This window comes from Mustela putorius, unplaced genomic scaffold, assembly GCF_011764305.1.
Source record: "Mustela putorius furo isolate JIRA1106 unplaced genomic scaffold, ASM1176430v1.1 tig00003869_pilon_pilon_pilon, whole genome shotgun sequence".
Lineage (NCBI taxonomy): Eukaryota > Metazoa > Chordata > Mammalia > Carnivora > Mustelidae > Mustela > Mustela putorius.
Window position 1 is genome coordinate 23,836,122 of NW_025422021.1, and position 15,136 is coordinate 23,851,257.

The 15,136-nt window shown below is 40.9% G+C and overlaps 1 protein-coding gene across 4 annotated transcripts in view; it reads right to left on the reverse strand.

Annotated features, from left to right (window-relative positions):
• The window catches only part of GPD2 (glycerol-3-phosphate dehydrogenase 2), a 141,846-nt gene that overhangs the window by 96,015 nt on the left and 30,695 nt on the right, over positions 1–15,136 (reverse strand). For 2 of the 4 annotated variants that reach the window (XM_045066928.1, XM_004743888.3), the window contains exons 1-2: positions 8,447–8,542; positions 5,799–5,908 (exon numbers count right to left, since the gene is read on the reverse strand). In XM_045066928.1, the coding sequence (XP_044922863.1) occupies positions 5,799–5,900 (102 nt within the window). In that variant the 5' untranslated portion in view covers positions 5,901–5,908; positions 8,447–8,542. Of the gene's footprint in view, positions 1–5,798; positions 5,909–8,446; positions 8,543–15,136 lie in introns of those variants that run through there. The other 2 variants (XM_004743887.3, XM_004743886.3) reach the window with 1 other exon arrangement.

Here is a 15,136-nt window from a genome sequence, read left to right on the forward strand (position 1 = left end):
CTTACTCCTCCAATCTTCTTTTGTATTTTGAGTCATTAGTATTATCAGTCAAAAAGCTCTGCTTTATTAGAATCTCTTAAAAATAATGCATTGAGAAGAGACTGAAATTACGAGTTAAAACAATGTTTTCTCTTTTTTTTTAAAGAACAATGTTTTCAAAGTTCCTATGGATTTTAATTATTCATGCATCACTTTGCCTCTTATTAGCATATGTATTTTTCTTCCTGAATTTCGATGATACTAGCAACAAAGGTAATACAGTTTTACCTGTAATTCAACTCACCTAACACATCACCACTATCATTTTCTCACGTTCCCTTAATTCACACACAGAGTGAACTCTAATATTTTAAGTAATATTTTTTACTTAAATATATTTAAGTAAGCCACTCAAGGTGTATAAATTGCTGTCTCTTACAAAGTCAGAGGCTATGTTACAAAGCATGAACATCCTGTCAGTAATCACTACTACTACCTCACTGACTCTGGAAAGTAATAAGCCTAACTGCTTTCCACTTCAAGCTAAAATGCTACAAGAGAATTCCAGGGTGGGGGGGAAGCACGCCTTTTTAAATATTGTTTGTTTTCTAGATGTTTCATCATAGCATCCAACAAATAGCATTCTACTATATAAAATTAATTTATCAAGAATACTGTATTCACATAACTTTTTAGAAACACATCAGCCATATAAACCGAGTCTGCCAAAACTCATAAAGACCCAAGTAGAGAAAGAGAAGAAACAACCAGAACTTCAAGTAAGTTATTACTAGCAACAGGAAAAGAGTTTAAGTTAATAACTGGCTTTATTCTCCTGCTCCTTGGCTCATCATCCAATTCATCCAATCAGGAAGCAAGGCGAAGAGAGAACATAAGGTATCTGTATACCTGTTGTCTGGCCAATGTCCTACAACCTCAGATGAAGGACAGAGCAGTGCTGATGACCTCCAAGTCTTAACAAAGTAACCCTGAATGCCAGGATCACCCGTGACAAGAGCAACTTTTCTGCGCCTTAGACTCACATTGTACCTTCTTATCACCTGGGGATCCACTACTAGCTCAGACTTTTTGAAAGCTCACTATGTTCCAGAACCTCTTCCAGGCTCAGACTTTTTGAAAGATCACTATGTTCCAGAACCTTTTCCAGGCTTTACTGCTCTTCAGCATTCCTCAGAGGGAAGCAGCACCACTATTCTCTCTATTTTACAGACATAGGAAAATGACATCCAGAGAACTTAAGAAAAGGGTCCATAGTCTCTTAGCTCTTCAGTAAAGCCAAGCGTTGGAGGCATGCAATCTTTGCCAAAATGGTGCTCTCATCCTGTATGTTCTATCACTCAGGAATGAAAGGATATTTGATCAGTTGAGAATCTCTGAATTCCCTGATTTTAATACAATCACTCCACAACTAAAAAGAGACCTTGATTGCCATACCCTGAAGCTCATTCCCTACCTTGGTCTGGTGCAGAAAAAAAAGAAGAAAACTTTCACATCTGGGCTTTGAGAAAGCTCTCAGTGGTTTTCAGTCCTCACCTCCAGTTGGCTCACAAAACCCACTACACCTTCAGAGTGGGTAATGGAAGGAACAAACCCAGCATGTGTTATGTGGGAGGGCACACCCTCAGACCTAAATAGATCTTTGTTACATCAACCACACCACTGGGGTTAAAAAGAAGCCCACACTCTCACACCAGTGTTTCCAGTTAAACCTGGAAGGTATGACATAAACGTTGAGTTTACAAAAAAAAAAAAAAAAGTTTTGAAAAATGCCTTTGGTCTATAATGAAGGACAAAAGCCTGGGGTAACCCTCAGCCCAATCTCTGCACGCCCATCCTGCTTCTGTCCCCATTCCCCGCAGCCGCCCCAATTCTTCCCACCCACCTGAGGACCCCTCATGCAGCCCTGGCTTTACCACTCCCCACTTCCGCTCCTCATGAAGGTTCACTGGCTCTGAAAGTACCCAAGACCCTCTCTCCTAATTTAAACTCCCCTCTCCATCCACTCTGTTGTCTCATCAACTCAAAATTATAAAAGGAGACTCTCTCATGAAGTGACACGTCTCTTTGATTTGATATGAGGGAATCACTAAAAGAGCATCCTGTCCCGAGAGGAAGACCGGATACCCTCCAAGTCCCTTCCAAGTAAAATTATTATTAAATTGCCTTCTACTAAATAGTGAATGACTAATAACCTGCTCTCAAAAATCTGCACACCACTACAGTGATGTTTGCTCGCCACATTCCTGGTGGGATTTAAGACAGTGGTATATACCCACTGTGATGACAGGAGCCATTACTCAGCCGCCTGGGCCTTGGCATGTAGCTGATCCAGGGAGAGGAACATCAAGAAGACTCTGGGGACACTTATATCACCTACTTGTGGGTAAGGCAATAAAAAGAGGAAAATGAAATGAATAGGAAGTCTCTCCAAGACCATTCAAAAAAACCCTACACGTGCCACTGAGAAGAGCCTGGAAAGTGGATACTCTCTGTGGCCACATACCTCCTTTCCTGTAGGTGGACACACACAAAAAAAAGTCAGCCAATATTCATCTCTTCATCAGCTTCCTCGCTGTATTAGGAAAATTCAGGTTGCTCCAGCTCCAAATGAACATAATAATAATAATAATAATAATAATAGTAATAATATCATCTCCTTAGTCCATCCCTTCTAACTCTGATTTATTTATCTTAAAAGAAAAAAATCTCTATGCTCCCCTTGGGTCAACAATGGACACTACCGATCACTGAAAAACAAATACAAATTTTAATAATATGCTTGTATGAGGGAAAGCCACACTACGACTTGAGACTAAACAATCATTGCTATTACCTCTAATGCCTGACCTGTCTCCAGAAATGCTAGGGTCTCCGCAGTTGTCTCTATCTCCTCACCTACAATAGCTTTTATTCAAGCAGCTGGGTAAAAGGTAAGTGAACGGTATTTACTTGATTTCATAGTGTTTTCTATTTAATTAAATGAAGGGATACAGAGTAGCATTCCTTCATTATCCCCCTTGCAAATATAAGCTAATTTAACTGTAGAATTGATTTAAAAGTTTTCAGGTGAGCTGACTTGGCACCTAAATGTTGACAGGTAGCACTACCTTTTCTGTCAAATGTGCTTTAACTGTTGAACAACTTCTAGAATCAAGCTGTTGTACTTAGAATACAATCCCTGCCTGTACTTTAGGAAGGAAGCTTTGTGCTCAGAATATCAAAGGAGCACAAGCGAGGAGCCAGGGGAGACAGAGCTGCAGGGGCAGGAATGCCAGCAAAATGTGCCTGAACTTGAACTCGACAGATGGCTTTCTAATACGTCAGCATCTTGGACTTTCTACACCAATTTCTTCTTAAAGGAGGACAGTTCATCAGTTAGAATCATCTTAGAAAACTGGAAGAAAAAAATATAAAGACACAAGCCAATACATTAAGCATGGCTCTGCAGGAAAAATGGAGCATGCCGAGTCACAGTTAAAGACACAGCTTCTACAAAACGTAGCCAAATAATCGGTATCAGGGGGCAGAATTTTCCTGACCATTGAAAAGTCCCCCAGAATGGCTCTGATTGGCAGATATTTTCTGAGAGAGGACAGCTGAGGCCTCTGGTCATTTCCTGTCAATGGCCCAAAAGAGTTGTCTCCTCTCCCCCCTCATCTCTCTTCTCTCTTTGTTGCTAATCCCTAAGGCTACATCCCAACCTGCCACGCAAAATGCGCTCAAGGCAGTGGCTTTAGGGGACAGGAATCACCACAAAAGAATGCACACGTTTGGATGAATGCCTTATGCAACTCATTGATTGAATATGCCTATGGTGATTTTTCTCAAAAGAACTTGTCAGATTAAAATTATAAATGACTTAAAACTGCTGGTATCCATTTCATTTGGCCATTAGGGTAGTCAGGATGTCTAACTTAGGAAGGAGAAAATGCAAAATGACCCAGAAATCAGTAGATTCTTGTTTTGTCTTGATTTTACTAACGAAAATTCGCCCTTAATGTGATTGATTAGAGACAGTATCAACTGTTTATTGAGTGAGATTAAAGAAAAATCAAAGAGGGGAGCCTGGGTGGCTCAGTGGGTTAAAGCCTCTGCCTTCAGCTCAGGTCATGATCTCAGGGTCCTGGGATGGAGCCCCGCATAGGGCTCTCTGCTCAGCGGGAAGCCTGCTTCCCTTCCTCTCTCTCTCTGCCTGCCTCTCAGAGCCTACTTGCGATCTCTGTCAAATAAATAAAATCTTAAAAAACAAAAAGAAAAAGAAAAAGAAAAGAGAAAAATCAAACAAATAAAACACATGAAGCAGTATAACCCAAACACAAAGTTAACTTATAAACTCTGAAGTAGAACATGCTTGCTGTGGTTAACAGACATAAACCGTGTACAAATTTAGCAACAACTCATCATATTAGATATTGTGACCTTCGGCGCCGGCAGTTGCCAGTGTCATTTGGGATAGCCCTGCCTGGTAAAGATGGCAGAAATAACCTAATCCATTAAAGCCCACGTCTCAAACCAAACTGCACTTCTGAAATAACCGCACAGCAGGAGCGGCATCTTTTCACACTGACTTTTAAGCAACCAAGGCAGTATTTTTAAAGGAACAGAGAACTCCGCATGACCCGTGAGTGACCATGAGCTTCAGAGCAAGTCAATCAATTAGGACCTGCAAGATATCCACCTGGGGAAACCGTAAGGGCGATGTGCTCATAGGTAAGAATCAAAAAGACTAACACAGCCTATTCAATTCCTTCTGTCTTTAGGAGGAAGCACTAAAAACAAGCCGGTTTTTTGTTTTGTTTCGTTTTGTTTTGTTTTGTTTAACTATAAGCCACCAAACTGATTCTTCCCGGTAAGAGTTTTTAAAGTAGTATTTCTCACTCAGAACCTGGGACGCCAAGCAATGTGGCCGGCTCTACTCTCAGAGCACAAAGGAAAAAACAGGCACAGGACCAGCCATGGCATAAAGGCTCTCACAGCAATGAACAAAACGAGTCCAACTGCAAACAGCTTCCCCAATTCCTTTACCTCCGTCTTTGAGTGAGGAATATACCACCCAGCTGATAGTGAAAAATACCCTAGAGACACGGGGAAGCGAGAACAGGAGACTAGTAATCCTAACCACTGAGGCAGCCGCCAGAACTTCAAGCTGAAAAAGAACAAAAGCATTCACCAAAATAATTTCTTGGCATCCATTTGACATAGTTGTAGTGCAAAGCGGGGGGGGAGGGGGCATAAACTGAGCAATATATATATATATATTTTTAGCACTTTAAATTATTTGGAAACTTCATACCAATCTCATTTCATGGCCTTCTCCCTTTAAAGATCCAATATAAAGTAATGGTACATGAGTAAGTAAACCTTTGAGAAATAAAACCAAGAGTCAACGTTGGGTCTTTTGTCAGGCCCTTTTCCATTTCCTGTCTCAGAGGCCTGCCTGCCTTCTAATAAGACAAACTTTTGGCAGGAACACAGAAGGTATCCAGACATTTGAATGAATTGGACAAGGAAGGTCTAGATAAACAAAACCTGGCCTTCGGAAATGAGGCACTCTCTTAAAACCGGAGAGCCAAAATAGAAGCTAAGTAATGTAATGCTTTCTGATAAAGAAATTCACTTTTTAAAAAAATTATATACACACAGTAGCCAAGAATCATTAAGGGAGTATTCTAAATTAGTGTCTGTCAGATCAAGACAGTAATTTCTAAACAAAACAATTAACACACACCCATGCCCCGAATGCAGTTCTTTAATAGATATAAGTTTCATAGTATAACCAATACATGCATAATACTTACTTGCTTCCTTCTGTAATGAGCAAATTGAGAGAGGCCTAGGACACTTGCTAGAGCACCGCCTCCAACAAGAATAGTCCCTTTCACTGCCTTTTGAAAAGCCATTTCTTAGCCTACAAAGAAAAACAAAAAGGAAACAGAAAGAAGTGAATTGGGATTTTTATCAGATAACAATCCCCACGGTAGAGAGGGACGCTGCAAGATTCCGAACAGATGTTAAGCTAGAAAGCAAAACATAAAATAAGGACATTATCATGGGCCAAAAACAACACATAAAAAAATGGAGATGAGGGAACTGACCACATAAAAGTCACCTTCCGACAGGAATTAAAGAAAAGCAAGGTATAAGGCAACTGAAGATACTTACACAGGATAAAGTCAAGAATGCCATGAAAAGAAACCGTATTGTGTGACTCACAAAACTGCACTCTCTACTCAAAAACGTGTTCAACTGCTAATCCCCTCTACAAGGAGAACAGTGGAAGTCTGTCACTAATGGAGACAGTGAGTCTCATGTTCACTTCAGATTCTTTGGTGCGGGTTTAATTCAGATGGTGGCACAACTCCCTTCCTGGGTTCCCCCCACCAATGATGCTCTCACTAGAGCCAAGAGCCAACACTTGGGCATTCCTGTCCTTAAGCATCTACACTTGACATACTAAAAGTCAAAGGAAACCATGCCTTGATCCTTTCACAAAGAGACAGAAGATAATTCTTAGTGACTGCTATAATTCCTGTAATTAAGGGAACTTAATTAAAAAAAGAAAAAGGTTTCTTCTAGCTAGGGTGGCATGGCACTGCAATTTCAAGGGGGAAGTCTTCATATCAAGCACTTGTTTTGTTTGTTTGTTTCAGGGAGAGCAAGGGAGTGGGGGCACCTGGGTGGTTCAATCTGTTAAGAGTCTCCCTTCATCTCAGGTCATAATCCCAGGGTCCTGGGATCCAGGCCCATGTGGGGCTCCAGGCTTAGTGGGGAGTCTGCTTCTCCATCTCCTTCTTCCCCTCCTCCCCAATCTGCCCCCCACCCCTCCTTCCTGCTCACTTGGGAGGAATCCTTCTCTCTCTCCAAAGAAATAAATAAAATCTTTTAAAAAGGGAGGAGGGAGGAAGGGAGGGGCAGAAGGAGAGGGAGAGAGAGAATCCCAACCAGGTTCCATGTCCAGTGAAGAGTGCAACCCGGAGGTCGTTACCGGAGGGGAAATCAAGAGTCAGATGCTTAACTTGACTCAGACAGCCAGGTGCCCCTTGCTATGTATTTCTAAAATAAAGTCTTACATTGTGTTAGCTCATGACTTTCTTTTCACCTTGAAACGTGTGTGTGTGTGTGTGTGTGTGTGTGTCTGTGCATGCGTATTTCCACTATTAGAATCACTACATTTTTTAAAATTTTTGAATGCTCCAATATCCTTTAACTTTTTTGAAAATAACACACAAAAAAGTACATAAAAATGAAGATTCCACCAAAAGAACTCTTGCCAGCTTTTATTTAGCTAAATAAAAAAAGGTAACACCGTGTGATCACCTAAAAAAAAAAAAAAAAGAAGAAGAAGAAGAAGAAGTCAGTTCCAATGTAGAGTTGCTATAGTTCAGTATCAGTTTGACCTGTCTAGGGCTTTTATTCATCATAACAACTGGCACACCCAGATCTTACACGGAAGCCACTACCCTATTGTCCTGAATGGGTGGAGGTCAGACCTGTTGGGACAACATACCTTTACTCTACAAGTATCTCATGACTCAGGAAAATGTTTAATATGAAGTCAGTTTTAACCTAGAATAAGAAAAGAGCATATAGTATCTTAATGTAAATTATGATACAGTTAAAATGTTTGGGTCCATAAAGGATGAATAGCATAACTATACAGGATGAATTAGCATAACTACGCTAAATCAAAGAATTTCAGTGCAGTTGATAACTGGGACTCTATAGAAAATTCATTTTGGAATACTATAAATTATATACTAAAATAAAAGTTGACGTTTCTAAAAATTTTATTTTTCCTCTGACTTCACTCCTTCTAACAAACTAATAAATTCTAAGACTTGTTTTTTTTTTTTAAGAGTCTCACCAGGGCGCCTGGGTGGCTCAGTGGGTTAATCCTCTGCCTTTGGCTCAGGTCATGATCTCAGGATCCTGGGATCGAGTCCCACATCAGGCTCTCTGCTCAGTGGGGAGCCTGCTTCCTCCTCTCTCTCTGCCTGCCTCTCTGCCTACTTGTGATTTCTCTCTGTGTGTGTCAAATAAATAAAAATCTTTAAAAAAAAAAAAGAGTCTCACCAGAAAAAAATGTTTCACACAAATATGTTTCTCTATTGCTGCAGAACCTTCATCAAACATTCGCTCTCCCGAATTATGCAGAACAATTGGTAGATATGATGGCTACTGGCCTCCATTCATCATTTGGTGAACCCTACGCAAACCCTTACATCCCAGGTTGCTCTGACATGGAAAACCTCAACTAAGCCAACTTGGGAGGCAGTCATCTGTCATAGCCCACCACTGCCATTCCTAACACTTTTGTACATGTTCACAAGGAGGTCTATCACACAACAATGGAAACCCTAACAGTCCAGAGATGACATGCTATCTCCAGGCTAACGGGGTTCCCCTGACAATGAGGGACAGAGAATAGAGACCTAGTTCGATTTACCTAAACAATGAATGTGCCCGCCCCATATAGACAGCAGCCTGGTGGTCCCCTTGCTGGAAGTTTTGTAGCTGATTGACTTTAACTCAGTATCATTGCTTTTGAATTGTTGTCATTGATGACCTCACAAAGAATACCACACATCAACAAAGCCAGCTGAGGGATGTTATGTAACACAGTCAAGAAAAATGTCTCAGCAGACGTGTTCACTCAGCCACTTCAGTCTGGAGATAGTTTTTCCAATTGTGCAGATCCCTGAGTTCCCTGCTCAACTGATCATAGTGCTTCAATTTGATTTCTGAAACCAAAACTCACTAATGAAGATATTTTCATGGGTTTTCTCAACAAGCCACTAGTGCTAGTGAAAAACTGCATTAATGTATTATTTTGCAGACTTAGTGATCATATTGACAATAATCAGTAGAGTTTCTTTTTCCCAGTAATTTCATAAAATAGCCTATGCTTAGGGGATCATTATTTCTATTGAGATCAAATCCATCTGTAAGATCACCTACTAGTTGTGATGAATAAATCACTCTCGCAGGTAATTCAAAAACAAAAGCACGTCGTCGTCGTCATCACATCATCAATGTTATAATGATAACAGTTGACATTTATTGAGTATTTGCTAGGTAATAGGGACTGTGCTTTCAATTCTACATACATCAGCTCATATCACCCTCGCAACACCCTAATTTCATAAAAGAGGCAGTTGTGGTTCAGAGGGAGTATGGGATTTACCCAACGTCACTGACTAGTATGTGACAAAACCACAGCTTAGTCTATACTCTTAACCACTGATTGGTTCTGCCCTGCTTTTTGCTCTCAAAATAACAACCTCTCCCCAAGGGCCACACCATGTTTTGCTATTATTCCTAAAAGAAGTCCTATTCTCAAACATTCACCCAATGTGTACAGTCCTTGGCATTAGGGTTTCCCTAAGGCAAAGAAAAGGCCTCTGACAAAATATCTATGGTAATGTAAGAACTTAGTTTTACTGCTGAACCAAAGAAATTTAAAATTTATACCCACTTACTTCCATCATAAGGAGAAAAGTTTTCACAATGATTACAGAAAGATTGTTTCCATCTAAGCAGAAGTGCAACAGGGAAATTAGTAAAGAAAGAGAACAAAAAATGGATAAATCTTAACCTTTTGCAACTAGAAGTGTGAGAAATGAGAGGTAGAAAAATCACCCAGAAATAAAATTAGCTTTGTTATTTTTTAAATAATCAGTTGATTGATTGATTGATTGATTGATTTGAGAGAGTGTGTGAGGAGGGAGAGGGGCAGGGGGAGAAGGACAGAGTCCCGAACAGACTCTCCACTGAGGGCAGAGCCCAACGAGGGGCTCAATCTCAGGCCCCAAGATCACGACTGTGCCAAAACCAAGAGTCAGATGCTTAACCAACTGAGCCACCCAGGCGCCCCCCAAATTAGCTTAGTTATCATAGCCTGATGTCCATATTTAATAGCCCATGAATTCAGTTGTATATACATTGTCTCAGGACTGGCTCCTGCATTTGCACAGACAAGTGCCAGTCCTCCAATTCTAGCAAGAGGAACACTGGCCCAACTAAAAAATTCTGAACAAAAAGGTACTCAACTAAATATATCCATGAGTTTATTGATTGCCCTCGAGGTGCTTACAATCAATTTGGAGAATTAAATATCAAAATCTGTCTTTTAACTCTGTATTATAACTAGTTGTGCTATATTGAGTGTTATTAATACTCTGACAGACAAAAGACCCTGAATAGCAATCCTGAGAAAGAACAAAGCTAGAACATCATAGTTCCTCATTTCAAACTGTATTTCAAAGCTCTATTAGTCAAGAGTATGGTATTAACACTAAAAACTTATTGGCACTAAAAACAGACGTATAGTTCAATAGAGAGCCCAGAAATAAACCCAAGCATATATAGTCAATTAGTTTTTAACAAAGAAGCCAAGAATATACAATGAGGAAAGGGTCTTTTCATTGAGAATAGTCTCTTCAATAAATGGTATTGGGAAAACTAGACAGCCACATGCAAAGAAAAAAAAAGAGAAAAGAGGAAAATAGAAGGAAAGAGAAAAGAAGAGAGGAAAAGAAAGGGAAAGAAAGAAGAGAAGAGGAGAGAAAAAAAGGAAAAAGGGAAGAGAGAAGGAAGGAAGAAAGAAAGAGGACCATTATCTTATACCATATTCCAAAATAAACTCAAAATGGATTAAAAATTTAAATATAAGACCTGAAACCATAACACTGCTGGAAGAAAACATAGGAAACAGGGTAAGTTCTGTGACATTGCTTTGTGATGCTTTTATGGATTTGACACCAAAAGTGCAGGCAACAAAAGCAAAAATAAGCAAGTGGGACTACATCAAACTAAAAAGCTTCTGCACAGCAAAGGAAACATCAGCAAAATGAAAAGGCAACCAACAGAATGGGAGAAAATATTGCAAATCACGCATCTGGTAAGGTTCAATATCCAAAACACATAAAGAAGTCATGCAACTCAGTTGCAAAACAAACAATTCAGTTAAAAAAAAAATGGGGAGAGGGAATGAACGGACATTTTTCTAAAGAAGACATACAAATGCTCAAGAGGCACGTGAAATGATGTTCACCATCACTCATCACCAGGGAAATGCAAATGGAAACCACAATTAGATATCGATGTCCATGCACATACAGGCACACACACATACAGGCTGGAAGGGAGAGGGGGAGAGAGAGAACCAGGGCCGATGAGGTGAGAAAAGGAAACCATCTGCACTCAGGGGGCATGTAAATTGGGGTAGCCACTATAGAATACAGTACGGCTGTTCATCAAAAAAATTAAACATAGAAAAAAATTAAACAAAGAACTACCAGGATGCTTGGGTGGCTCAGTCGGTTAAGCATCTGCCTTCGGCTCAGATCATGACCAAGTCCCACTTCAGGCTCCTTGCTCAGCGGGGAGCCTGCTTCTCCCTCTGCCCCTCACTTCACTGCTTGTATGCGCACTCTCTCTCTCTCTTTCTGTCAAATAAATAAAATCTTTAAAATAAAACCAAACAAAACCTAGAACTACCATAAGATCCGGCAATTCCACATCTAGATACCTATCTGAAGAAAATGAAAGCACTCGTTTAAAAGATGGTCTCAAACTCACCAGAGTCATCAGAGCTAAAAGTCTGGTTGGGGGAACCTTGTGCCTAGCACTGCCACCTGATAAACCATGCTTGCTGCTGGCAAACAAAAACTGGATTGGCTGCTTCTCGGAGTTTGCCGAGCCATGCTTCAGGCTAACCTTGCAACTTACCGGGCACAACTGAATTCTTAGTTGCCTTTTAGGATTCCCATTACAGAATGACTAGAGCAGTGACATCCCATTTCAAATGGTCCTCAGGCGCTCACCATGTCTGCCTCCTCCCATTCCAAAGCAAGGCTACTCTCCAGGTTAAACCATGCATTTGAATAACTTTACCCACACTTGAGACTTAAAAACAAGAAATGAGCACTCATGGAGAAAGGCTGAGCGGCCTCTCAGCAGCCACCCCGCAAAGTTATTCCAGAACAAGAGCGTGCTTCCTGGCCTCTGCATTTACCAAATAGAGTACTCAGACTCCTCTCCCTGCCCTACCCTACAGCCGCTCTCTTCATTAAAGCATAAATAAACCCCATCCGAATGGATGGATCACTCTTCTGTGGAAGGAGCCCTGGGTCTCTTCACTTTGACAAACTCTCCTCTCCTCTGGTCTCTTGTATGGAAAGGCGATTGTTATTTACGTGTGCAGGGGTGAGGGGGGGATGCATGGAATCTAGCTGAAAGATAATTTTTAGAAGACTGATTTCAACCACAAGGCTCACATTCCTTGGGACATGTGTTCCCTAGCAAGATGCAAAGGTTTTCCGTGCCCTTCTGGCCACTTATAGCCTGTGCTACTTCTCTAAACCCTTTACCTAACTAAACACATGCAGGTCCAAAAGTAGCAAGAAGCTCCTTATTCTTCGACTGTGCGGTCGCCTACCTTGTAGCTGTGCGTGCAAAACCACCTCCTCATCTATTTTGAGGCATGACACTTTTTTCAAACCCACAGAAAGCACAACGACACCACTCAGAAGACCAGGTCTCGAGGTCCACCTGCACACAAGTTCAGTGACTTACAGAAGAAGGGTGCGTGAATCTTACAAGACAAGGGTGCTGGCCCTCAACAGAGGAAGTCTGAACTTGGCAGCAAGTTCACAGCGAAATGAAAGAAGTGAGTACAAAAGCACCTTCCCAACCAGCAGCCCAGTTCTACCTAGAAAAGTCAGGATTCCTGGGTGCTTTGAACTAGAGACTTTTCAACAAAGCAGACCCTTTATTATTCCAATCAGTGATGTATCACATGATCTGTATACTTCCCTACAAGAAAGTGCATCCTGGTTCAGACACACCAAGTAACGACCAAAGCACACCAGGTACTACCTTCTCTTTCCCCAAGGCTGACTCCACAGCGGGGATAAGGAGCAGCACTTCGCCTGCAAACGCACCCTCTCCCCAGCCAAGCAGAGAGGTGCCTGTATGCACAAACGTCTCACACGGGAGTATGGAACTCTACAGAAACAGAGTCAGCCCTCAAGCATGCTTTTTGAAAGCTGCCAGACACAAATGAACAAAATAATCAACATCGCAGGCCCATCAGCCTGTTCTCTGGAAACAGAGAGGAGCCATGATCCATAAACTGAAGATGGATTTGTCCTTTTTTGGTTACTTTAAACACTTTCCAAAAAGATTCGGGCCGGGGCACCTGGGTGGTTCTGTCGGTTAAGCACGTCTGCCTTTGGCTCAGGTCCTGATCCCAGGGTCCTGGGGTTCAGTCCTTGCTCAGCAGGGAGCCTGCTTCTCCCTCTCCTCCTGCCTTATGCGCTCTCTCTATCGGTTGCTATCCTTCCCACTAAAATAAATACAATTTAAAAAAAAAAAAAAAGTTTTGGGCCAAGACTGCATAGGAAATAGACCCAAGGGTTATCCACAAAAGATTATCCCAATGGAAATAAATGAATGTGTGTGTATAAAATGTAAAATATTATATTTATACATATTTTAAAAGCAAAAACACAACAGGAACAGTGACCACCTACAGTTGTAAAAAGTACATATGCCGAACAGAATATCAAAGAACAATCAAGGTTTTTCTTAAGTCACTAAGAAGAATGTTCTGATAAAACAAAGTAGATGAAAGAACCAAGGGAAAGCACACAAGTTAGAAATATAATGAATTTTCAGATTCTGGATATCCAAAACTCTGGACTGTAGCTGATGAGGAAGCCAATGCAATACAATCACACACTGCGGGCACCGCATCCAAACCCCAGCTTTGTCCCTCTCTCTCACACCCAACTGCTTTAAGGAATTTTTCTTTTCTTTTCTTTTCTCTCTCTCTCTCTCTCTCTCTCTCTCTTTTTTTTTTTAGCTTTGCAACCATTTTCATTTACTTTTAAAAATTTTTTTTTATTACATCATGTTAGTCACCATATGGTACATCATTCGTTTTTGATGTGTTCCATGCTTCATGGTTTGCATGTAACACCCAGTTGTCCATGCAATACCCATCACAGGGCTCACACATGCCCCCAACCCCCTCCCCTCTAAAACCCTCAGTTTGTTTCCTGGAGACCATAGTCTCTCATGGTTTCTCTTCCCTTCTGATTTACCCCCTTCAGGTTTCCCTTCCTTCTCTTAATGTCTCCTAATGTCCTCCATGCAATTCTGTTTCCAATCAACCTCCCCGGGAAACCCCATGCCAGAAGGGCTCAACCCTAAGGATGGGGAAAATCTTAAGAAAGGGAGAGTATTTCAGTGCAGACAAAAGAGAAACAAAATCAGGAAACGAAGAGAAAATGGAAGAAGAAGACAAATGCTATGTTTATTGGTTCACATAGCTTCCAGTCAGAAACTACTTTGGAAAAGCTTCCTCCTCGCTTCTCCACAAGCCTTTGGGTCAGTCAAGTCATTCTAGGAGTGAACACACAGAGAAAGAAGCTGGCTCAGGACCATTCCGCAGACTCTAAGGAGGGCAGGAGTCTGGAAGCTTGACAGAGGAGGAGCTGACACAGACAAGGGGGGAGCTGGCTTCAGGGGTTCAAATCAGAGATGAAGAAATGTAAGCAAAGTCACAAGGGAAAAACAGAGAGAGAGAAAAGAAGGTCAATAACCATTTAAAGTGAGCCAGTTAAAAGTCTCTGTTTATTTAAAAAAAAAAAAAAACTTGTCTCAAACATTATTACATGAATCCTTCTGGGGTGCAATTTTTGTTTAACTTAGTATGCAAGGCCAGAACCAATTAAAGCCCTTATTTCACAAAGTTGTCTGAAGTGAAAACATATAGGGAGGAAGGAGGGCCCTGGAGTAATGCAAGAAGACATGCTCTAGTCCTCATTTATTATGTAAGACTCAATTAAAAAAAAATAGTGTTTCCAAGGCAACTTCCATATGATGTATTTATGTTTTCTGCCAATTCTAAAGTGCACACTGGTAGTATAGTCACAAATTTGACCCTTTTCCCTTATTTCCATGAGGTTCAATTATAGAATCACAAGAAATCAATGAAGTCCATCTCGGCCAATAACAGATTCATATTCATTAAATGCAAATGATCTTTGTTGAATTCATAATCGAATGATTTCTATTGTATTTGCTTTCCATAGAACAGCTTTTAAAAATCATGAAGAAATAGTTTGTG